This window comes from Emys orbicularis, chromosome 10 (genome assembly GCF_028017835.1).
Source record: "Emys orbicularis isolate rEmyOrb1 chromosome 10, rEmyOrb1.hap1, whole genome shotgun sequence".
NCBI classification, from domain to species: Eukaryota; Metazoa; Chordata; order Testudines; family Emydidae; genus Emys; species Emys orbicularis.
In genome coordinates this window covers 70,584,408-70,610,784 of record NC_088692.1, presented here as the reverse complement: position 1 = coordinate 70,610,784, position 26,377 = coordinate 70,584,408, and the positions used below count along the sequence as shown (strand labels likewise).

At 42.9% G+C, this 26,377-nt stretch overlaps 1 protein-coding gene across 1 annotated transcript in view; it reads left to right on the top strand.

The window, feature by feature from the left end:
• SHC4 (SHC adaptor protein 4) overlaps positions 1-26,377 on the top strand; it is a 50,002-nt gene that overhangs the window by 4,004 nt on the left and 19,621 nt on the right. Inside the window, exons 2-4 of the mRNA XM_065412153.1 lie at positions 8,364-8,434; positions 24,961-25,024; positions 26,213-26,332. Coding sequence (XP_065268225.1) covers positions 8,364-8,434; positions 24,961-25,024; positions 26,213-26,332 — 255 coding nt within the window. The remainder of the gene's footprint in view (positions 1-8,363; positions 8,435-24,960; positions 25,025-26,212; positions 26,333-26,377) is intronic.

Here is a 26,377-nt window from a genome sequence, read left to right as displayed (position 1 = left end):
GCCTGGGGGCAGGGTTTGGTGTACTTCGAGTCAAATCATAGCCAACTTTATAGATGTTCCATACAACATTTTCTTGTATTATTTTAAAAATAAATAATCAAATTGGCTCCCTACAAAACCATCCCAACCTGGGGATGAGCCCCCATGGAGTATGGGGGAGCACTACCAACTGCTTCCTCCCCCTCCCTCAAAACTAAACAAAAATTCAACACTGCCAAACATTGTAAATTGAGGATATTTTTGTTCTATATCTTCTTAAAACTCATTCTCTCATTTTGTTTCTTCTGTCATTCTGATTTCTGTTACAGTAGTAGCTGAGACTGGGGCCTCCTGGGGCAAGGCACAGGATAGACAGTTTCCCTGCCCCAAAGAGCTCACATGCTAGAGCCCCAATCCTGCAAAGATTTAAGCACCTGCACAACTTTCCATATCTGAGTAGTTCCATTGGCTTCCATTGGGGGACTACTCAGGTGTGTAATATTATGCACAGTCTTCAGTCTTGGCAGGTTTGAGGCCAAGGTAGGCAAAGGGTGTGAGAAAAGAGAGAGTGGCCATCCTCACTTGGCAGAGGGGGATTTGAGATTAAATGATTTGCCAAAGATCACACAGTGAATCTGTGGCAGAGCCAGGAACTGAGCTCAGATCACGTGGCTTGGTGAAAACTGATAAACCCATAATGGTCTAGTAATGTAAATGCCAGGATCTTGCTAGAAGCCGGAAAATAACGGGTCACATGCAGTTTTTAGTAGCAGCAATGTTTTTATTATGCCTGCAGAGTCTCATGCAGCTAAAGCTCTGGTTTTTGAGGCTTTTTGGAGATGGAGTCCCAAAAGCATAGCTTGAGTCACTCAGAAATAGGATGGACACAAATATGTTTGGCATTTTGCCAAGCCTACCCCCAAAATAAATAAAGAAATGAAAAATCCAAGACTCTCCTGGGAAGCAGATTAACTTCAGTGACTCACTGCTTCTCAGCCTCATCTATGATTCATGAGCCAGGATGTATTTTTAGCTCTTTTGCTGTGACAGGCATAGCACTAGGTGCAAGTATTTTATTATAATATCCATGGCAGAATGAATAAGAACACAGGTGTTTTGTTGAACCACCCCTGTGGGTCAAAAGCTTACAGGAGCATTGGGTGAAAGGAGCAGGCAGCAGTTGTTGTAACCGCTGACTTAGTGATTCCCATGAATAATGCTCCTGTATATCCTGTCAATAATGGCCTGGCCCAGTGGCTTATCAATTGGGGTTAGTCCTTTGTTTCAGTATTCTTCTCCCTACACGAGTAGAAGGGCGACGGGAACATGGCAGACACAGGTTCATCATCCCCTCTGAGGAAGGGAGTGACCTGTGGCAACTAAACAGCAATTTCTCTGAGATGGCTTGTAAAATATGGTGTGTGCATTACTGAATGCTGGGCAGTCCTGCTATTTGATAGCCCTAGGGATTAAATTCCTCTTTCCACAGTACAGATTCAGCCTGGGCAGCAGTAGCGCAAACTCCCTTGATGCTCTGGTCATGTGTTTCACCCTGATTTGGAGGTACCACTGCTAGCGATGAGTGGCAGGTGGGTAACACAAACTCTGTACATGGTCTCTGCTGCGACAGCCCAGAAGAGACGGATAGTATCCTCTCCAATGGACAGAAGTCCATCAAATAGTCATCAGTTGTTACCAACTTTAACTCCTTATTGACCACGTTTAAATTGGTACCCAGGCTCTTTATTGTAGCCAGTTGTTTCTAACAGAAAATGGTGCCGCTTAGGCCTTTTCCTCATCTGAAGCTGGTAGCTCAAAGCAGGGCTGAGCTTTGAAAGAATCTGGTTAGGGCTAGAGCCTGCGAGGGTGCCCAGTGCAGCCAGTTGGAAAATGCATTTGATTTTCCACAAAAAAATCTACAAGTGAATATTTTGTTTTCATTGAAATTCCTCACAGGTGTGGGGTTGTTTTTTTGTTTTTTGTTTTTTTTGGAGGTTTTTTGGTCAAAAAATGAAAAGAAAAAAACCCAGGGGGTTTTGAATGAAAAGATGAAAAATTGCAACAAAAAATGAATTTTTTTCTTGGGTAAATTTCCATTTAGTGAAAGCCATTTTTCATCCCAAAATGTTTTTGGATTAAAGGATTTTGACTAGCTCTAGGGCTGAGAACCACCTGCTTCCATTTGGGTTCTATACTAGTTTATATGGCTTCTTATTCTGCCCTCAGCACCGGAATATCGGCGCACCTGCATGAAGCAACCTGACTAACATCTGTCACATGTGGTTCATTCTTTCTCTCTCTCATCCTCTCCCTAGGGGGAGAATTGTGTATGTAGTGCAGGGTTTTGTTTGGGGTTGGAAGGTGTTCAGAGCTTTGCAGGAGGAACTCAGCACCGTGCAGGTTGGTGAACAGGCAGTTAATGAACTTCTGGAGGAACTGAGAACCTGGGGCAGAACTGAAAGGTTCAGTGGGTCATTAGCAGCCTGATGTGGTGGTTGATAATGACATTATAAACCAGAAAACTGAAAGAAGAAGAAAGAAAGAACAAAACCAAACCTCAAACCGTCACCTTCCTGCATTGACGAAAATAGAATTTTGATCTGTGTTGCTCTGGTTACAGAGTTTTGTTGACAGTACCTGTCGCTGTCTAACAGTTAGACCAATACATAAACCAACAGGAAGGCAGTGCTGTCACTGGTTTAATCAGACTTGGTACAGTGACTACTGAAGCTTGTTATTTATGGCCATGGCTTTGGGACAGTTTCCTTAGCCTTTGGCTCCACTAATAGTTCAGAGGTGCATTATAAAAAAAAAAAAAAACAACCCCCAAAACAACCCAACAGTTGTATGAAGAAGCGTACCCCAACTACACGTGAGCTGTAGAGATCAGAGTTTGTTCAAGCGCACTGGGGATGGGGACCCTGCAATTGGAGCACCTCCGTGTGGCATAGTCCTGTGAGTGAGGCATTCCCAAACACAGGGCACCATTACCCAGAAAGGGGAGGAAGAGGCAGGGGTGGGAAACTCAGAAACTTTTTCTAGTTCAAAAGCTTCTTGTTAGAGCAATGCTGGGTACAGAAGTATTGGAATCAGAGTAGGATTGTTGGCATGCTCTTTTGCATTCAGTACAAATGTTTATGATGCTTTCTTTCCCCACACAGCCTCATTATGTTTATAGTGAACTGAACTTAAGGTCAGTACTGAAATTCATATACATTGGATACAAAGCTATTTGGTGGCAGCATAATACAGTACTGTTTTTATTAAAAGCACAGAGTGCCAATTCCTGGCTACTTGAATCTGAAACTGACCTAAGAGTTAGTAACCTCTGTTAACTAATAAGTAAAATTGTAAAGCTTCAGCTGAATGGTTTAATTTGAAGCACAGCATTTTGCTCCCTGTCTCACTTGTTTAATCACTGCAGTCATTCAAACTAGTCCTGGAAGTATTAGTTGTGTTAAGGAAAGGAAAGGCAGGAGACTTGGAGCTGTAGTTGAAGGGGTCATCAAAGTCCTATTCACATAACCTATGTTGCTGCTTCCTGGCACCTCCTCCCACACGACCTTTCATCCTGCTTTTCATTGACTCTGCATCATACTGTTGTAACTAGAAGGGAAAAGGTTGCATCTTTAACTCCCCCAGCTCGGTTACACAGGAATTGTTCCTAAATCAGCTTCTGCATAAGGATTTCTAGTCCCTGCTATCCAGGAATACCCCCCCCCCCCCAATATAGGGAGCCAGGGGTTTATTCTCACACCCATACCTGTTGGAAGAGTTGTTGGCCTCTCCTTTAGCGAGGAGCAATCCTCTCTAGCACATACTATCCAATCCTGTCCCTCATACCTGAAAGAGGGACTACCGTGTATGTGCCTGACCCTGCCACATTGAAGTCAATGGGAACTTTACTATTGACCTCAGTGGGCTCAGGATCGAGTCCTAATAGCTGAACTCATGTTCTTAGCCTAGGGCTCAAATTTAATTATGGTGCTTTTCCTTGGGCAGAGTATTTCTGTAGTCAGGACAGTACATTATCTGCATTCCCTGCTGTTCATGCTCTGTGCAGTACCCTGGATTCAGCTTTGATTCTCTCCACTGCTTTCCTTTGGCCTTTGAGTGTCCGTGACAAGTACCTCCTTATACAGCTTTGGAAATCAAGAATCAAGCTATTATTGGCATATTCAAATGCTACATCAGCTGTTTAGCTCAAAAGTCTGCATACAAGTAACTGGCCCTCATACTTGTATCTCTTATTACAACAACCTTGAGTAAGCTAATTACTCTGGCCTATTCCATTTACATTTTTATACTTAGCCAATTATTGTGGCATTAAAACACCTTCCAAATTTAGACTTAAACCATCTTGCAGTTGGAATTTCCTTTCCATTCGTCCTGCAGGGGAAAAGAGCATGGGTAGCTTCCTAGAAATATATACATTACGAATAATTTAAAGTGCTCTGTGTTGTTTGGGAAGAGCGGGTTGAAAAAGTGTTTCTTGCTTTTCAGCTGGACCATGGTAAGGTGTATAGTAGCTCTGAGTTCCTGTGGGAGAGACCACAGTCCCCGTGGGCCCCTGAGAAAGGCCTGTCTCCTCAGCAAATGCCCTCACCCTGGCAGTAGATGGTTTGATTGTTTTTGAGGAGTGGAGCTGTTGACAGTATTGAGGTCCTAGACAGTGAAGTGGCCTTTTAAGTATCCTAGGCCATGACCATTTATAGCATGGAAATAAGGACCAAGACATCAAATTACACTGAACCTGTATAGAAAACAGTGTTAAGAGACCAGAGCTCCAGGGCAACATGCTCTCGGTAACCTATGAAGCTGTGTGGGTCTGCTGCAGCATTCTTCTCTAGCTACAGTTTTCTCAGGGCTGATGCTTTCAAGCCTAAATAAATTGCATTGCCAGCATTATCATTAATAAGTGATCATCAGCAAGGATGGGATGTAGTCTCTTAGCCAGTTGGAAATGGTGGGACGTGACTCTGGGAATGCTGCTTTATTCAAGACCGGGATCAACAAGACCTTGCACATTGTCCTGACAATTTTTGGAACTATGACTTTGACAATTTGTGGCCTCATCATGATGGCAAACTCTTCTTTAAGCATAACCACTCTACCTTGCCAGGGTTTAACATCTGCCAGCCCTTCTTCACCTGGCTGCTGATCTCAGCCAGTCACCGAGGAACTGGGGGAAAGCACATTTCCAAGATTTAACTTTGAATTGGTGTAGAAGTGGCACATTTCATTGTAATTTCTAAAGGTGCCCCTGCCCCAGGCTGTTCAAGTAGGCATCCTTTCTTCTAGCTAACCCTGCTGGGATTTTAACTACTTTCTTAACCCAGGAGCATTGGTGTTGAAAGTTTCATATGCAAAAGTGTATTATAACATGGGAAAGAATATATAGAATATTATAACTTATACTACAAGGTATTTTATTACACCACTAGGGTTAGGATGTCATACTCATAAGGGCTTGATCCCACTCCTTCTGACTCCAGAAACACTTACACCAGATGCTAGGCTTGCTAATCCCATGCCTATGCCGTATTTTAAAATAAAAAGGGGGAAGCCGGTAGAATGCTGGCCTGTGCAAACCTTCAGCAGTCTCAGACTCCAACCAAACTCCTTCCGTACCCAAGGTGGCTATTTCATGGAGCCAGTGCTTCCGCTTTCACTTCCAAACTGAGTCAGTCAGTCATTCTTCATTTCAGAGTTAACTCAGGTGATTTGCACCTGGGTTTAGCCTAGCCTGGGTCTGAGCTGCCACAATGCAAAGCCCTACCAGAGTTACTCCATCCTTCCGACTGCTGCACTCCCGTCAGAGTATCACTAGGCCTTCTGAGGACATATTCCATGGTTCCCTGTGGTACAGTAAGCTGAGTGGCTCACTTGTTCTTTCCCAGTGAATTGTGGGAGAATTTGCCCGTCCTTCTGGGCACATGAAGGGAATTGTGGGAAGGCAGTGGACGACTATTGATACTCAGGTGAGTGAGCCTGCATCCTCACTGCAAAGCAGAACCTGGGCTCTAGCCCACTCCCCCATCCATGCCAGCTAGCCCAGTTTGCAAGCACCAGTAAACTCAGGTGAGAGGGTTTTGTTGGGGGGGGGAGGCACATGAGGGTAGTTAGGGCAACACTTGGGTAAGACCTCCAGCCCTACCTATGTACTTGGGTGGCTAGTCCATCCCACTGCTCATGCCACGGCAACTACACTTCTATTGGTAGTGCACTACTCAATCAGTGCTAGTGTGGGTATGTCTACCTGAACTAGAAGTGACACCTCCAGCTCCAGTGTAGACAGATCCTAAATCAAAAGCATCATACTTTTTATTTTCTAGGGCAGTCTCTTTCGCTTTATTTAGCAGGGGTTCCAGTCTCCTTTAAGTCCCTTTTTGATTGCTTCACAGGTCTCTTCTTCAGCACAAGTTCCTGAATACTGGGGCACAGCCTTCCATTTCCCTCCCATTCCCTTTGATCAGCTTCTCCCATTCTCTTTGGCCAGCTTCTCCTGGATCCTGGCCGCTATCTTCTTTCTACACTTTCCCCTGCTCTTTCCCCCCTGAGATTGGGAGATTCAACCTTTATTGATCGTGTATCTTCAGGTCACTCATGGACAGTAAACAAATCAGGGAACTGAGGAAGTTGCCATATTAATGCATTTCCTCTATCCAGGTTTTAAGTAAGGAGTCATCTTTTTTGTGAATAAGATCAGCTCCAGTCAGGGTAATTTATTGCAAAAACCTAGTATTGATTTTTTTCATCTTTGCTTAGAGTAGCTTCCCACGCATCTGTTCAGGATGCAAGGGTGAACTTACTCATCATCATATGATCTCAGCATATGACTCACTCCCTCCTCTGAATCTTTCGTTTCATCCAGGGTAGCAGAGTGTCGCCAGCCAGTTCACTGAATTTCTGTTCCTAAGAGAAAATGGAGTTTAAAATCTGTGCATGTAAACAGACTTTTACAATGCTTTTCTGAGCAGCACACTTAGCTACTCCCTTCGTGAGAGCTAACTAATGAGAAGGGAACACAAGATTCTCCATAAATGCTGCAATGTATAACTCAGAGATTTTTATCTCTTTAATTTTTAAATCACAGCCCTACAGGACAAAAGAACACAGTTCCAACAGCAGAAATACCACTTTGTACAGTTAAAAAACAGAACAAAACACGGGTACACTAAAAATATTTCTGTAACAGTAATTTCAGAAATCCTTAGGCTAGTTTCAGCTGTAGCTTCTGTGAGAATATTCCATAATCTCCTTACCATAGTTCTATTTATTCACCAAACAGAGGCTTTAAATCAGGAAAAGACAGCCGTGGCTAACTCACCAGAAGAACTTGCATCTGTACTGTATTTGCCTTTTTTTTTTTTTTTTGGTCCCTGCTGCTGCCTGATTGCATACTTCTGGTTCCAAATGAGGTGTGTGGTTGACTGGTCCATTTGTAACTCTGGTGTTTAGAACTCTAAGGTTCTACTGTACATGTTTTGGGGTGAAGTAATATCAGTCGGTGGCTTTGACTTGCATATTGTACTGAGATAGAAATGTCCATAGGTTCATATGTAACCACCAAAGGAATCCCTAGGCTAACACATCCTGAAATTCCACATAGGTTCTGACTGACACAGTTCTTTGTTTCATCCCCACCCCTGTACAAAGCCCATGTGAATGAGCGTTGTTGCAGGAAATCCAGTGTGTACTGTAGATTGGAGGGACAGAATTCATCCACTGATTCCGGGGAAGGCTGGTGCTCTATGATACAGTCCCTCCACACATGTTGCTGTGGACTGGAATAGCAGCCACTGCTCTTCCAACCCCCTATACAGGGGTTGCCAGCCACTGAATTTGCACAGGTATGGATCCAAAGGACCCTCCTCTTGCACCCACCAATACTTCCCTCCCTGCTGGCCTATTTGGAGTGACAGGCAGTTCCCTCCCTTCCTGGACACTCTGCGGGATGCTCCTTAGGCATATGGCCCTTCTGCTAATGCATAAATGTCACCACTGCCTCTCACACATCCCTCATGGTTCAATGGTAAACCTAGTGGACTGACACAAACTGAAACGAGATAACCAATGATAAGTAGGGTTGGGGAGAGGGAGGTGGTTAGATTTTTGTGTGTGTTAATTGCCCTGCCTCCTTTTAACGTTATGTTGTTTGCAATCATTGTTTAGTCAATTACATTATTCAATCAAATAAAATATATATTGTTGAGCAGATTTGAAAATGGTTGTACAAATGTTTCTACATCTATTTAATGTCCTTAAAGGGCCAAAATTATGTCTGCACCTAGTTGTGAACCTCTTTCTGTTTTTTCAAGGTGCTCTTTTAAATAGCTGTGATTTTTTTATTTTTTTATTTTTGCTCTCCATTTCTACTCTAGTACATGGGCTGTATTGAAGTGTTGCAGTCAATGAGGTCTCTGGACTTTGGCACCAGGACACAAGTCACCAGGTAAGTGGTGGGTGACTGACATCCAGCTTAATACAAAGCCTAAATGTTAATTTCTATACAAAGCCTTAGATGTGGGTTTTCTCTGCAGACTCCTGTTTTTTCTTGGGTGGTGATCTAAAATATCTGATGATCACAATAGGCTGTGTCTGCACTAGAAAATAAACTGTGTTCACCACCACCACCACCACACAGGGCCCCCATCCTGAGGTCTCTCCTCTTTCATGCTTGGTTTTGGATGCAGATGGGACCAAAATGTGTTCAACATCCAATATGGAACGTGTGATTGGTCCCTTGTTCTAGCAAGGGCCCAGTCTTGACTTCTTTATTAGGTGTGTAGCATTGCTTGGCCCAGTTTACACCAGCAGCCAAGCAGGGCTGAATGTGGAGTCTGAGAAGAGTTAGGCTGGACAATGGGTATGAAACACGGTCCATTTTCTAGTGCACAGCAGGCCTTAGTTTCCAGGCTTCAGATCAGCAAACGTTTGTTCCCAGATACTAAACCTCTGGGTTTGGCCAATAATAAAAAAAACCCCATGTTATCACTCATCAGGGTTTGGTAGAGTTCCCTCAGGTGCTGTTTAAATGTGAAATACTTTGTGTTCTATTATCTTTGAAAGTTTGTAACTTCCTCTGCAGATCAAGTGAATGGGTGTTGATATTCAGTCTTCTGGAGTGAGGCATTACAGTGCTTTTAAAAAGATACTGTGACAGGATTGGGAAGGCCCAGAATTTCCTTTCCTTTATTTTTCTTTTACCTATCTGCGAAGTCCATGTTACTCTATATTTGTGTGTGAGTGCACATGTTTGAGGTTGAGGTTCAAAATAAATGCTACTTTTCCCTTTCAAAAGAAACTCCTTATCGGGAAGCAGCGTGGCTCGTGAAAAGCCCTTTAACAGCTGGGGATAGATTCTGTGCTGCCCCATGCAGGAGGCACAGCCTAGATGTGTGCGGACAGGGAGCTCTATGCCCACCCAACCTTTGCCCCTCTAAGATTCTGGGCTGCTGCAAAGGCCAGCTGCCCATGAGCTGCTCTCCAGCCACAATCGCCAGAATATTCTGGCAGTGCCCCAGACATGCTCCCTCCCATCCCAAGCCATTCCCCAGCCCGGTTTATGTTGGGGAGTCAGGGAACGTGAGTTAAGCCTCCGGCACCCAACTACACCACCTGTATATTGGGGGAATTCCCAAGGGGCATTTCTGCTCCTCAGTGTGTTTGTGTTTGCACAGGGCTGAAAAGGGATGGGAACATGGAAGGAAAAGTTTATAATAATCCCCTGGAAGCTTAAAACAAGATTAAGGAAAGGGGACTTGAAAAATTACAAAAACTGTTTGAATTGGGCCAATCTATCTAATAAGTGAAGTTGCTAATGCTGATATTGATTCTCTTGATAAGATGCTGCATCATTTTGAAATGAGGCTTCGGTACGAAGCAGAATGTTGGAGGTGAGCCTCTGCCTTTGAAAAATAAATTGTTAAAACCCTCCTCATCATGTTTCCACCATGTCTCTGGCATTTAGGGCAGTGACAAAGCTCCTCCGCTCCTGTCTGTTTCTGGCAAGTCTTTCAATGGTTCCCCAGCTGTGCCCCAGGTTTTTCAGCTCAGCTTCCACAGCTATTCGCCCTATTGTTTTCGGGTGGCCTCGTTTTCACTTGCCTTCAGGTGTCTGTCTGTCTTGCTACTCTCGGGATGGAATCAGTTTCCATCCGAAGCACGTGGCCGATCCATCTCCAACGCCTCCTGGCAACGATGGTGCTCAGATTCTCTTGGCTGCATTGTGTCAACAGATCTTGGTTTGAGATTGGGCCAAAAGATACGGAGGAAATTTCTGAGGCAGGTTGTATGGAATGAAGACAATTTGATCATGTCATACTTTCTCATTCCCCAGCATTCTGCACTATAAAGTATAAAGCAGCTCTGATAAATCTTGAGTTTGGTTTTGGAGTTGTATTTTGGTGATTTCCAGACTGTATTTAAGCTCCTGAAGGTGTTCCTGGCTTTAGTGATTTTGTTCCGGATGTCCTGGCTTGTTCCACCGTCCTGGCTGATGGTGCTGCCCAAGTATGTGAATGTTTCTACACTGGTGAGAACATAATCCTCTCTCCATACTGGTGATGGTGAGGCAATATTAAAGGTCATGATATCTGTCTTATTGCAATTGATTTTCAGTCCAATTTGCTGGCTGAATGTGTTGAATCGAGTTGTTTTTTCTTGTACAATGGTGTTGGGTATGTGATAGGAGAGCGACATCATCTGCGAAGTCTACGTCTTCAAGGGATGAGAAGTGTGTCCATTTAATGCCTCTTGGCATGTCTTCTGTTGTATGCTGCATTACCCAATCGATGACAATGTTGAAGAGGATTGCAGACATGACACACCCCTGATATACTCCTGTTTTGACTTCAAAACTGAGCTCACTGTTGTAATCAACACTGCATGTAAAGTTGAAATAAGGGATTCCATATGCCCACAGAATGCACCATAGGCTGGTCCTGTGAATCCTATCAAAAGCCTTCTCAAAGTCTATGAAGTTTATGTAGAGCTGCTGTTGCCATTCTAAGCATTGTTCTGTTATGTTTCGTAGAGTGAAGATCTGGTCTGTGCATCCACACCCTTTCCGAAAACCGGCTTGCTCTTTTCTGAGAATGCTATCAACTGCCTCTGATATATGCTGGACTATGATCTTACACCATACTTTGCTTGGCACAGATAAAAGTGTGATACCACATCAGTTATTACAATCACTGAGAGTTCCTTTCTTTGGTATCTTCACTATAGCCCCATTGGTCCACTCATCTGGCACTTTCCCCTTTCCCAGACTGATGTAAATAGAGGGGCCAGGATAGATGCTGCTAACTGAGGATTTACCTTGAATAATTCTGCATTTAAGTTATCCTTGCCAGGAGCTTTCCCATTTTTTTTTAAGGATTTGATGGCTTGAATGATCTCTTCCTTAGTTGGGGTATCTGTGCTGATATCAAGATCTTCTTCTGCCTCCTGGATGTTTGCTTCCTCTTTAGGTGGCTCCCTGTTCAGCAATTCTTTGAAATGCTCTGTCCAGCATATTTCTTGTTTATTCTTTTGTTAGTAGGTGGCCTTGTTTGTCCCTGATGAGAGTGTTTGTTGGTGTCTGCCGTTTACCACTGATAAACCGAATAATGTTGCAGCTGCATCCTCTGCTTGTGTTGCCAGATTATCAATATAATGTTGTTTGTCCACTCTCACAAGGTGTTTGACCTCCCGGTGTGCCTTGCTATACTCCTCGTGGTATTTGTCCTTTAGCTTCTGGGATTTTGTGTCTAAAACTTTTTTCTTCAGGGCTTGTTTAGTTTCTATGGCTTTCCATGTGCTGGGTGTAATTCACTCCTTCCGTCTCTTCTGACTGTATCCTAGACAGGCTTCACTGCTCTGTTTATAAATTGCTGTTACTTTGTCCCACTTCTTGTTGATCTCCTCATCTGCATTCCCCTCCTCTTCATCAAGGTCTGCAAGGGCCTGAAACCTGTTCTTTAACTGCAGAACAAAGGCTTTCTGTATTTCAGGGGACTTTAGCTTGTCAATGTCATAAAGTCTATGTCCCATACTTCTCAGTTTTAGCTTGATGGAGGCTGTCACAAGGTGGTGGTCACTGCCAATATCTGCACCTCTTCTCACTTTCACATCTGTCAGTGAGCGTCGCCATTTGCCATTGATCATATGGTTAATCTGGTTCTTATCTCTGCCATTTGGAGAACACCATGTCACCTTGTAGATTTCCCGGTGTTGAAATAGGGTTCTGCCGATAACTAGGTCATTCATATTTCAGAAATCAACAAGCCTTTCTCCGTTTTCATTCATGGTGCCACACCCATGTCTTCCCATTGCTCTGTTGTTGTTTGTGTTGTCCTTACCAACTTTGATAAGGTCTCCCATGATGATAGTTAGGTCATGGTGTGGTACTCTCTCTAACGCCGCCTATAGTGTAAGGTAGAATTTGTCCTTTACTACTTCATCACTGTCATTTTTCAGAGCATAGCACCTAATCAGGGTGATATTATTATATTTCCCTTTCAGTCTGGCTCTCATAAGTCTGATGCTGATGGACCTCCATTCCCATCTTCAAAAGGATGGCAACACCCTCATGGTGTTGTCCATCATTCCATCCAGAACACAGCAAAGTTTCTCCCGAGGCTGTTAATCTTCCTGATCCCGTCCATCTGCTCTCGCTGACACCCAGGCTGTTTAAGCTGTAGCGTCTCATCTCTGCTGTGACCTAAGCTAGCTTCCCTGTTTCATATATTGTCCGTACATTCCAAAAAACAAGTTTGGTTTTTGTCTTGGTGTTAAAAGTCTATCATTAAAGCTCCTGTGTACCATGTTTTAATGCAGCCTTGATTTGTGTATACTTGAAATTAGAAGCTGTTTGCACTTATCAACTTATGCACACAACCAGCCCAGTTCCTGGCTTTGTATATAAAAAAAGCTATTGTGTTATTAATACAATTCCCTAGCGCTAATTATTCACAGATCAAAAAAGTAGGTGCCATTCTATTGGCACATGGAAGTCAGTATTTAGCATTCAGACCAATAAATTGTCTTCTTTAGTAGCTCTAGAAGACAAAAAGTGAGGTTATCTCACAACTGCATGCCATGGAGTATGTCATTACACTTACAAAATAGAGCTCTTGATGGATTGTTTGGAAAATAATGAGCAATTAATTGTTTAAAGGAAATTCACCAAGTCCAATTTGGCCCAAACTTTAGGTTTTGTAAACATGAGCAATGTTAAAACTTAGCAATACAAATGTTTCCATTACTTAAAAAAAGTCCAGTGAGAACATTTTTTAAAAATAAAACAGCCCCTTGCAGTGTGTGTGAAAGAGAAGTGCAAACCTAAAACATGTTTGCAACCCTAATGCTGGGCTAGTGCAGCAGAATTTGAAGTTCAATAGTTTAGCGTCTGACTAGAAGCAAACATAAAACTGATTAGTCTATTCTTCTCCTCCTAGCTGAGAAACTAGTATAAGTAACATACAAAAATATTGGCTATTTTAAGTGTTTTCAGTTTTAATAATCTAAGGCAGTGTTTCCCAAACTTGGGACGCCGCTTGTGTAGGGAAAGCCCCTGGCGGGCCGGGCTGGTTTGTTTACCTGCTGCGTCCGCACCGTCCGGCCAATCGCGGCTCCCACTGGCCACGGTTCACCGCTCCAGGCCAATGGGAGCTGCTGGAAGCAGCACGGGCCGAGGGACAGTGCCATTGGCCTGGAGCAGCGAACCGCGGCCAGGGGGAGCCGCGATCGGCTGGACCTGCGGACGTGGCAGGTAAACAAACCAGCCCGGCCCGCCAGGGGCTTTCCCTACACAAGCGGCGTCCCAAGTTTGGGAAACACTGATCTAAGATATCTGCAACTTGGGAAAATAGATTGGATTTTTTTACCTTGATAGCATTCCTCTACACAAAGGGGCATTTTTCAAAATTGGACCCATACAGCCCCAGAATGTGTGTCTAAAGCTTCATCTACACTACAAGCTGGAGGGGAGTCCCTGCTCATCTCCATGTACTCTCACTAATGCTCACCAAGCTAGTGCGAATATAACTAGCAGTATATCTGCGGTAGCACACACAGCAGCTGTGGAGGCATAGCTGAGTACGTACCCACTACCTATTATGCTCCCCTTCTTCCTGTACAGCAGCTTAACTCTTTGCTGAAACGTAGGCTAGAGCTCTGTCTTTTCAGAAAGTTAAACCTCAGGGCTATTGTATGTAAAGCCCTGCGGGTAGGCGTTAATAGATCCCAGACAGTTTGAGAGAGGGAACCATACAGTTTCTTTACAATCAAATATTTAATACACAAAGCACATTGTAAATGGTCTTTGGAATCATTTTACAAAGAACGTCTTAAATAAAATCTATAAGGTACCAAAATCTACTGTTTATTATATAGACTTTCCCACTTTGCTTTTGTTACATATATTTACATGGAAGGTTTCACCATAACATTTATACTTCTCTACTTAAACACACACAGACACATTCCCATATGATCTTCTTTCAGAGATGAATTCTCAGTTTCTATAACGTAGCCTTGATATGTTGGGTGTGTCACTTGGACTCTTCAGAGCTTGAGAAGAATGGCAGCATTTCCGTTCTTTTCCAAACTCTTCTTCAGGGGCTTTCAGCAAAGAAAAGTCTGGGCATCCTTACAGCTAGCATGGGGATAACAAGATGACAGGTCTCCTCAGTTGTTGTAAAATAAGAACTGTAGCCTGTATCCAGACAGGTACGGTACTGGGACCTCGCCCCCACAGCAGACAACATCCCTTGGTCTTGCATGCTGCTAAGTCTACAGGACTGTCTTTAACTTCTGTATTTATAAACTTTCTCTGTGGTGAGCTCTGACTGGCTTAGCTGTCAGTGAATTTGTGGACGCTGCAAGACTCCTTGCCCTTAGTGAATACTCTCTGCCCAGCTTCAGAAACAGCTGCTGAACATGCCCAGTAACTGCCACACCCTATGTCTGGATGTTTCTGGACCCTTCTAGTCAAGTTGCCCTGCTCTGCAGACACAGAATATTCTGCTAAAATCCACGTCTCTTCCCCACTGCTTCACTCCCTTTCTTTGGACTTAAAATCCCCTCACCCCCCCCCCCCCCGAATACACACACACACACAAATCAAATGCTGCAGTAAAAATATGTGGATTACAGTTACAGGCACAAAGGAGCAGGAATTGTCTTTATACTGCGCTGGTCATTCCATTTGTGCTGAGCAATAATAATGAATGCACCAGATGGGTGGCACTAGGTGATGTAGAATTTCTATATAGGTGTGCTATGGAGTGTTATTCCCTGCAGATTTTGCCTGTGCAAAGCCTATTTACTCAGACTTTGTGCAGGGAGAGCGGATTTCATGCTAGACATTTTTGTATGGTTTTTTAATATTCCTCAGAGCCAGCTGAAGGAAAGATCCTGGGGTCAGAGGCAACAATGAGTCAGACAGAGAGAGGCAAACCGGCTAAGTAGCTGTGCAGCTCCCAGCTGAGCAGTATCGGTGTGCTCTCTGCTGAGACTGGCTGGACTGACTTCCATGGCAGAAGGTGCAAGGATTCCGGAGTGGGAGGAGGACAAAGATCTCTCCTGGGTGGTTGGCAGGATCAGTCTGTCTGTGTGCAGGTGGGATCTGACTGGGGGAGAAGAATGTGAAGGTGAAATCCTCGCCCCTGCTCAGGCCCCTTTGTGCCCTCTGAAAGAGCCAGAATGGTATAGAGGGGCCCTGATCCTGCTCTACATGGCTGGGGGAAGATTCCCCAAGCACAGGAACTGTGGAGACAGTTGTAAGGCTGCCTCCCAAGGACCCCGTCACAACCCTGGCATAGGGTATGGGTCTGAAGGTAACAGAGATGTGTCCAGGCTGTGGCTACAGTACTTAGTATTACAGTCCCTGTGGCAGCTCTGGAAGGCTGCAGTAACTCAGACAGGTCCCCAAGGCTTGATTAAATTATAGCAGGAGCCTCTCCAGCTCCGAGAGCAGGCCAGGATCGGGACAGTGCAGCGGTGTCTTAAAGCCACCTTCTCCCTTCCTCCCCCCGGACTGAGAGTTCTGTGCAGGATTCTCTTAGGGTGCGTCTGTGTTGCAGCTGGGAAATGTGATTCCCAGCTTGGCAAGATGTACGCAAGATAGCTCTGCGCAAGATAGCATGCTAAACATAGCAATGTGGCCTCAGCAGCACAAGCAGTGCCTCGGGGTTAACCACCCATGTACAATCCCACCCAACACCCCCGGGGACATCCATTGGCCATTGGCCATGTTGCCCGTGCCGCTGCGGCCACATTGCTACATTTAGGTGTTAGCACCAGTAGAGCTAGCACATGTACATCTACCTCAGCTGGGAATTGCACTTCCCAGCTGCTCTGTAGATATGCCCTTAGAGGCATATCTCACCCTAAGACTGTCTAGAAAGGAGACCTAGACTGGAAAAAAGAATCTGGAGATCCTCTGCTTTTTGGTGGATCCTGGTTAGCTTTATTCTTCCCTGACTCTGCTGCACTTAGGCCTTGTCTATCCACAGAAGTTGCGCTAGCTTAATTTATGTAGGTTTTTAGTCCTGTTTAGTTAGACTGGTACAGCTATGCTTATTTCAGTCTGAGTGACTTATTTCTATGTAGCTTAAACCTGTTCCTAATTGACGTAAGCTAAATATTGATTAAAGTGTCCATGTTCCCTTTTTCATCAGGTTAGCTAAATCAATTTTATATCACACCTTTAGTTAAACAAGGGCTTGTCTATATGCAAATTGCCCTAGCTGCTCCTTTACTAAGTGAACATGTGCATGCTGTGAGACTGGACTTTCATGCTTCACTTCTTTTTCTATCGGTGCATGTTCTACTCTGCATCAAGGTCAGCATATATCCTAGAGGCTTGAACTTGCTTTCAGAAGCTGACTGAATTCATTGCACACAACAAGGCTAACATTCCATATGGTATGTTCTAAGGGACTGCAGGGTATCTTGGATGACTTATTTAGTTCCACTGAAATTAACGGAGCAAGTCATGTGCCTTATGCCTGAAAGGACAGGATATGGGGTAGATGTTATCAGTTTCTTGGAAGGTTAGAAACAGGATGATTTATCATGGTATTGATGTATACTCCAAACCGTAAATCTCTTGGCCTGTTTGAAAAATGAAAAAATGTCTGACACATTCAGATGACCTCTCATGCGCCTCAAAATGTTATATATATTTGTGCTCTAAAATTATATTTAGATTGCACACTTAAACCAAAAAAGTAATAGAGGGGTTTTGCCCCTTGCTTCTTTTTGGTGCTTACCCTATAAGGGTTTTAGTGCATGTTGTTCTCTAGGGCAAAATGTTTTCCCCAATGGAGATTAGAATTGCGCTCAAATCAAGTTATTTGGATCCAGAATGCAAACACCCCCGAAGTTCAGTATTGTTTACAATGGGTTTTTAGTTCTTCCCATTATAAAAATACGGGCTGTGTGCAAAATGTCTGTCACTGAATCACCTCAAAGGTCCAAGAGTGTTCAGATCCACGGTTTTAGTTTATGGCCCCACTCTGTGGAAAGTGAATAATCTTTGTCATTTGTTCACATGAACCAGTTGCCCCCTCTTTGTTGTACTATAAACATGCATTTTCATGGTTTCATTAAGCCCTCTGGCTAGTTCCCTGTTACGCATCTCCTAGCTCACACTCATAAATCACTCATTATTAGAAATTATACTTGGACATTTATGGGAAGAAGGGAAGAGATTCTGGATCTTGGATTGCTACATTAACTTGTAAACTTGAAAATGGTCAGGCAACATTGTTAGGGCTAAGGGCATCTGCAGTGGGGTGACAGGGATGGATGGCTAAATAAGGCTGACTTTGTTTGGATGATTACTTTCTACTTTGTTGAGCCACACAATCCCTTTCTGTTAGATGGCGTAGGCAGGCCTTTAGATGCTTAAAAGCAAATTTCAACAGCATTCTTATTCACTTACATCAGCCCACGTCTCTTCTTTTACTCTCGTTTGGAGAAACAATAAACAAAGTGGTCTACTGTTATTGTGAGTTCTTCCCTTTAAATTAAAAGATTAAAACTGCAACAAGTTTTCTTCTAGAGAGTCAAACTCCAGAGAACAAGTCCCACACAGCTTGGAAGTTGCCTTCCACCCAACAGGTTTGTAGCAACCAGCTAGCACAAACTTTTTGTTGTTAAGCTTCCTAGAAATTCAGACTCCTTCAATCCAGTAGACAGCAGAGCTGCTGGAACCCCAGGATTTGTAGAACAGCGTTTCTCATCCTTTTCAGGTTGGCTACCCCAAAAAAAATTTCCACAACCACCTTATATTTATTAGAAAAGGTGAGAGTTAAAAACATATCAATGATAAGCCTATTGAGTTGATTTGTGTGTGTGTTTCGAGAGGTTGATAGAGAATATTTAACCTGGAAGGGTAAGGGTATGTGGAGAGTTGGGAACAAGATTGTCTTTGCTTTTGACTTTAATAAAAGTTTCAATCCCTCTCAACCCCTTGGTTGCCTTTCATGACCCACCAGTTGAAGAAAAACTGCAGTAGAGTATAGAGTGGAATCACATCGTTTCATTCTGAGTGTGATAAAGGACACATTCTCAGGCACAGCCTCAGATTTTAAATGTAAAAATGTACATACGAATTCTTGTGTCCACAGAATTGCACATTCATCCATTTTGCACATGTGGACTGGACTGCTGGGAGCCTATCACATCTACATCCACTAATTCAGGTGTATGTGATATGGCAGGTACAAAATTGGAGGCTGGTTTAATGCCAGCTGAAAATGTGTTCCTGAAAGAGAAACCTAAAATCAACTTGTTTCTAGAAATCTATCAATACAAGTGCTATTTCTTCATAGCAAGGGTATATCCACAGTTTCTTCTTCTCTCTAATCTATGATGCAATTTATGTGCAATTATATCTGCCCTATTGAATTGTACTGTACCTTAGAAATACTTTAGGATACAAATGAGGTGTTATCCCATATTTATTTTTCATAACTATCAAAATAATGTGCAGCCACATATGCCGTAAACTTTGTTACTAACTTAAAAGTATGTCATTATTATGTAATTTACACGTTAGATGTGCTTGAAATAAGCAACTTAGCACAATATTAGTGTGCTGTAAAATAAGTCATTACTCAAATTAAAGCCAGACATATCATGGCTGGCTTGAGGAAACTATTTTATGTATTGGAAAGGTTGTTCGACCATCTAAAATGCCATCCATGGATACCCAGCAGCCAATACATGAGACAAGGGAGTAGGTGTTCTACGTTGAACGGTACAAGTAATGGAAACTGCTGAGGAATTATCCTCATATTGCTTTGTCCCCTTTGCTGAAAATTGCTTGGGTGGATGGGGACTCCCAAGGTTTCATTTTCTAGTACAGGATCGGGATCTATTGTTATCAGTTTTGCTTTGGACTCCTTCATTCTGTATAGACTGTCCTGGCTGAAGAGTCCAATCATTCCTCTGTTGCCAAATCTCCTTGTTTTTGATGTTTGGCCAGTGTCTCTGTGTCTCTTACTATACAACCAGCCTCAGTGTGCTGGGCTAGTCCATACCTCCCCACATTTCAAGATGGGTCCTGCCCTGGGGGAGGGGAGGATCTGGCAGAGAGGGCAGTTGCAAAGAGAGCCCACTCCACACTCACCCTGCAGGGTTGGCTCCTGCCCAGCACGGCTGGCTGGGCTTGGCTCCCCGCTCCAGGCGTTGCAGTGCACATGGTCGCAGCCCTGCTGAGGGCTGGCCCGGCCCCCCTGACAGGGAGTGGATGGCGGGCCAGGCCAAATTTGAACAAGTGGCACTGCAACCTCGTGCTCCAGGGCCCAGGTCACAATGCTGGGAGCTAAGCTGAACGAGCCCTGTGGGATTTGAGTCACTTCAGCTAGGACGGGGGGTTGGGGCTCAAAGATGGACAGTCCCGCGAAACCCCGGGGCTGCTGGGAGGTAGGCTAATAACCCTGATTGGTTAATTTATACGATGTCAGGCCGGTTTGGTTTCTTTTAGTACTGACCTAGAATACAAGATGAACATTTTTTTTTACCATTTTAAAGGTTGGTTTTGTGGCTAGGAATCTCACCGTTTTTTTCATATTGATCATTTATTGGCCTTCCTAACTGCATTTCTTGCCATGGCTTGCAGGGTTTAGTGCTTATTATTTCTAAACTAGGTGATTGTTTTGGTAATTCTCATTGCTAAGAGCTTGGCCCATGCTATGGTAATGCATCGTTTAGCCTGCTGTAATGCACGTGTGCTTGTCTTCCACTTTCATCAGTCCAAAGTCTTTCATTCCATGCAGAATATATCAGCTGAATTTACTCTTCTTCTTAATCTTGATACCCTTTAAGTTTAATTACTCAAGATTTCCTTTACAGTGAAAGTTCAGTTGAACATTAACGTCATTCATGTTCAAAACCCATAAGGCTGGATCCTGAGCTGGTACACATTGGCATACTTCCATTGAAACCAACGGTGATGTATCAATTCACACCAGTTTAGGATCTGGCCCATTCAGATATCACGCTCAACTTACTTGCAAGTAGTACTCTAAGTGCGTATCTCCTCCTGAAGTGTCGGTTCTACAGTAGGTTGTTTCCGTGTATGTTTACTTGCTCTCCCTAAGCTGTGGGATTTTACTACTTGCCCTTTGAGGCTGCCATTGGTAGCGTTGAATGGTATGTCTGGTTTTCTCTAGCTTGAAAGCCGTCATTGACATTACACTATTCTCCAGGAGGCAATTTATCCGATGGACTGTACTCCATCGGTACTAATTCTATATTAGCATTATTGCTGTATCAAGAGCTTTCTCTCCTAATGCAAATGGACCACAAGCACTCATTGGACTAGACGCTGAGACTGAAACCCATTGGCTGTTATTGATGTGTGGTTTTTTGGGGTTTTTTTTTTGTATTTGTATTTTATTTTTTTATTTTTGAAACTGAGCTGTCTCAGGGAATAAAATCCTGCAGCATGTATGTGAGCTCACACACTCTCTCTCAAAGGTAGCCGACTTTCCTAACCGCTTTGTCCCTTTCTGAATAATAAACTATGACTATGGGAAAAATCAAAATTGAACTTGCAAGTTTTAATTTACTTCCTGATCTCTCCTAGATGAGACACAGGCTGTAACAACAGTTTTTTTGTTTGTTTTTTTTAAAGAAAATTACCTAAGGCAGAGACACACCCCAAGAGTCTGTCTTTGTAACCAGAATTGGTAGAATGGAAAAGATCCTTCTTAATATAATGATTAGTAAATAATCCTCATGTGAAAAAAGAATACAGGCATAATGTATATGCAGCAGTGAAGTGTCAAATGATTCATTGGAATCAGAATAGTGGTTCTCTAGCTGCATGCACTGACTCCTGAGGCCTAATGTGTGTAGTACATAGGTATAGCATGAAAAAGTCCTGCTTCACCATTGCAATGGGTCATTTGGATTTTTACATATCAAATGAGGGGTAAATGGGTTTCCTGAATGTCTTTAAATAATGTGAACCTTCTCTCCTTTCATCTGGGCTTTCGTACAAATGTGCACATTCAGGCATGTGCAAATGTGCGTGTTTGTGTCTCATTGGTGGGTGCAAAAGACTCTCTGTGGTTTGGAATATTTTGAGTTCCCAGATGTGAGTGGTGGTGGTTATGCTACAGAGTGTGCATTCCTGACAATGGTCAAAAGAAGCTAGATCCAAACAAGAACGGAGAAAGGATCCAGTAGGCTTTTTCATATATTTTCTTCTTGGGAGAGTGTAGGAGAAATGACAGACTAGAAATTCAGTTGTGTAAGTTATAATTCACCCGGGACAGCCTCTAAGGTCCTGGCTGTCATAGTAAAGGTTTGGTGGGGAAGGGGGTAGATACATATGACATAGACATGACAAGAATGCATTAAAGCAGGCCTTAGGAGTAATGTTAATGAAGAAATGACTGATGACACTACTTGCCATTTGCTATAGAAGATGATGTATTAGAGCTAACTTGTAAGAGCTGTTTCATTTACCAGCATGCTGACTTACTAAAGTAGGAGTTTACAAAAATCTGACATGAGAGATGTGGTCTCCTACAACTGAATTACTCTTACCACTGATTAACTAGGTCTCTGGGGAAAGGAGCATGCAGCACATTGTAACTAGTTGCAGTCTAAAGAGTTGAGGAGAAGGGGACGGATCTTGTGCCAGTGCTACAATGAGCACCATGGGGCATAAGTATACAGGTCTCAATCCCTCTCTTCTTCAGCCTTGAAGTAGGAACTTCTAATAAAAAAAAAAATAGCCATAAAAATACTTCGCTCTGATACAGGGCTTATAATCAATAGATCTTAAAATGCTTCTCAAAAGTGGCGAAGTATCATTATCCACATTTTACAGGCCCAGAGAAGTTAGGTGCTTTGTCCAAGGTTATATAGAATGTATACAGCAAATAGAACAGAACTTCTGTCTTCTGAGACCTAGTCCTGTACCCTAGCCACTGGACCCACAATGCTAAGTCCACACATCACCTACAAGACATCATAAACAATTGTACTAAGACACATTTAAAAAGATGACCTCCGGTGAAATAACATATAAAAGCAATAAACTACAATGAGCTTCTGTTGCCCTATTTGTCTTAGGTTACAAAAACTAGAAGGCTGGAGTTCAAATTACTCCTGGAGTATTTTAGAAATTATAAACACTCTGGGCCAGAGCTATGTAGCTTTCTGCATTTCTAGCAGAGGGAAAGCAGACATGTGAGGGGGGAAAAAAATCTACTTTCATTACTTCCATTAAGAAGCTGGTGCGAGATCAGTGCTTCTAATCAGGGTAGGTAATATACAGTAAAGAGGAGAGACTGATGGAAGGAAATTTGTTATTGATTTTCTTTTCTTCTGCAAAATGACATGTGGGTTGAATGGTTTTTAATGACACATTTATCAATGGGACTCCATTTGTGGCCACCTTGTGAATTTCTCTGTCATCACAGCCCATCTAAATTTCTTCTCACCTAAGCTCAAAGCATCCCTTTTTCACTTAGTTCTTTTGTGACTATGTCACGGAGTCCTTAAAAATGAAACCATTGGAAAAGCCATGCCAAGTCAACAGTGTTATTAACATCAAGTACTAACACCCTTAGAGCCAGCAGAGAACAAGCTACAGTGTATGGTCCTAAAGTAGCTGGGGTCAGGAATGAGCCCCTGGCCTGACTTTTATCCTGCCCCCATATAGGACGTCTGGGCTTTAGAAATCCGGCCCTGAGCACTGTTGTGATTAATATGTTTTTAGGATTTTTTGGCTAGATGAATGTTCTGAAAACGCCTGAACAAACTGGCCTCATTTTAGGAGCCAATTAAAATCATCACATACAGAAGATGACAAGCAGACTGGGTTGATTTGGCAGTAATCAGAACAAGCAATTCAAGGGGGCTTTAGCTTCCTTCTTCTGCACAGTACAGCTCTGCACTTAGATATCTGCTATGCAATACAAAAAAGGCACCAACACACACACCTTTAGTTTATAACGTTCTAGGGTGACAGCTCATCTTTCCCCTGTGACCCCAATGCCAGAGGTCAGCTGGAGATGGAAGTAACTGAGTCCAATCCTCCAAGAAGCTGAGCACTTCACAGGATCGGGCCCTTTAATAGCTAAGTTGCTGTACCCACATGTACTATTGCTTGTTTACCAAGACGGGAATTATATTTGATTTTGGAATGTTTGCTGTTTTGAGACTGAGCTGACATTTTGTCATAGTCACACTGTCTAAAACAGTCCCCAGATAAAAGGTAAGATGTGCTTGTGCTGAACACCTCGCATTGTAGTAGGGGTTTTTTTCCCATTGGCTCCAAAACATTAAGCATCAGTAAGTGAGAAGTTAATGACCTTCAGCAAGATGCATTATTTTGCCCAGCAACTGTGCCATCCTGGATCAGGATAATTAAATGCTACATTGCATGTTAAAAGTGATAATCGGAGTGATTTTAAATCAGAAGTTTCTTTGTCCAAGTGTGGAAAATAAATACAGCACGCCACTTTGCTATATGAAGTGTGTAATTTATCTGTCTTTGATGTAGGCCAGTAAGCACTGTAAGTGATTTATGAGTTATACCCTTCCGTTCTGCTTTCATAAATGGGAAGTGCCTAAAGAGAATACTTGAAAGTGAGAAAAGGGGTTTTACCATGGGAAATTCCTATTCGAGAAAGAAATCTGAACTGATACCCCAGAGCTGAAAAACCTTGAGAGAGGACAAGTAGAAACAGAAGCCAGCTCTGGATTTCCCCTCTGGCCCTTAATTCTACAATGTACCACATCAAAACTCAAGATCCAAACTACCCCACATTTGAAGGGGAGAAGCTTTGAAATCCAGCTTCCACTTTTGCAACTCATGCACACTGTTCTTAAACAGAGATGGGCTCATCTGAGATTTACAGAGAGCAGTTTCCTACTTAGACAAATCTAGCACGGCTGACAACAGCTCTTCCACTATTGATGCCACCGCTCCTGGAAAAGGGCTTCAAAATGTCTAGTGTAGAAGCTGCCCATGAGAATCCCAGTTTGAGTTTGGCCATGGTAAGGTACAGCATACTCCCAAACTAGCTAGCATGGCCATCAGGTGGGGGAGTGTAACTTGCTGGGACATTTTTGGAATCTAGTCAGACACAACTACTACTCCTGTGAAATGTTCACCATGTACTGTGGACAGTAAAAACAAACCAAAATAACTGCTAGGAGCTTTAGGGGGAGGGATAGCTCAGTGGTGTGAGCATTGGCCTACTAAACCCAGAGTTGTGAGTTCAATCCTTGAGGGGGGCATTTAGGGAACTGGGGTAAAAATCTGTCTGGGGATTGGTCCTGCTTTGAGCAGGGGGTTGAACTAGATGACCTCCTGAGGGAGGTCCCTTCCAATCCTGATATTCTATGATTAAGTGTTTAAGGGTGGAACTGTAACTATAAATCACCAGTCTCCTGACCTTTTTGGAGCGGATGCTTGTTAAATGGTCAATAGTTTGTGCTGTCTTTTCTATTCTGCAGGGAAGCAATAAGCCGACTGTGTGAAGCTGTATCAGGAACAAATGGAGCTATAAAAAAGCGGAAGGTAAATATTGCATTAGTGGGACATGTTTTCCTTTTTATAGCTGCTTTTTATGGGTTAGATGATTCCCTAGCAGGATTCAGCCCACCATAGAATTCGTGCAAGTTCAGTTCTCAACTGCATGTTATAAACAGAGTATTTACAATACACTATTTAAAACTATAAAAAGCAACAGAGGGTCCTGTGGCACCTTTAAGACTAACAGAAGTATTGGGAGCATAAGCTTTCGTGGGTAAGAACCTCACTTCTTCAGATGCATCTGAAGAAGTGAGGTTCTTACCCACGAAAGCTTATGCTCCCAATACTTCTGTTAGCCTTAAAGGTGCCACAGGACCCTCTGTTGCTTTTTACAGATTCAGACTAACACGGCTACCCCTCTGATATTTAAAACTACTCATTCTTTGATGAGCAATAATAGTACTGTGTCCTGGAGCCCTAAAAGGTTAATACCCTGCCTGACACTTCTGTTCACACCCAGATATCCCAATTCCCAGTGCTTTGCCACAACCAGGTTTTGGTTGAAAAACAAAACAGTTTTTTTATTGGTAAGGAGACTGAGTTAATTGATTTTCCCTGATTATCTTTTTTTACATTAAAAGTTTAAAAACTACCAGAATGACAGTGGCTAGTGGTCTCCATCACTCATTGATTCAGTGAGGAGTGATATTAGCACTCCATGTTGTGCTGTACTATGTTAATTGGAAGTTGTAGATTTCTGTCAGGAACTATGGAGTGTCGTAGGGAGGGTAACTCTCACTGACCACATTCTTGTTATAACCTGGAAAACAAATACATTGGAGAATTTCCTCATTGACTTGGAAACATTTTGTCCCCAGGAAAAGAAGCAGAATTAAATGGATAAATTACTCGTTGTGAATTATTCACTCAGCTCTATCACTTACGAACATAGCTCTTTGGTGTTTTGTTAAAGTTTTTAGTTTATTGTTATTAACATACAGGAATGTTGCATACAGATATTAAGAAACCTTAATCATAGCCTGTATTTCTTACCTTTAAAAGCCCCCTCTGAGTGTGATCAACATCTTATCATCTGTGTCTTTATTTTGTACAGATTCTGGGAATGATAATCATAGGTTATAAAATCTACTCAACCCTGGTATAAAATCACTCGACTCTGTCTGTGATGCATGAAGTTTACAGTATGTTTTTTTTGTTTTTGTTTGTTTATAGCCTCCAGTTAAATTTCTGTCTTCTGTGCTTGGCAAAAGTAACCTTCAGTTTTCTGGCATGAATATAAAACTGATCATCTCCATGAGCAGCCTTACTTTGATGAATGTTGATACCCAGCAGGTAGGATCTTTATAGGTCAGTTATTTTCTGAGGTTTCCTTCCATC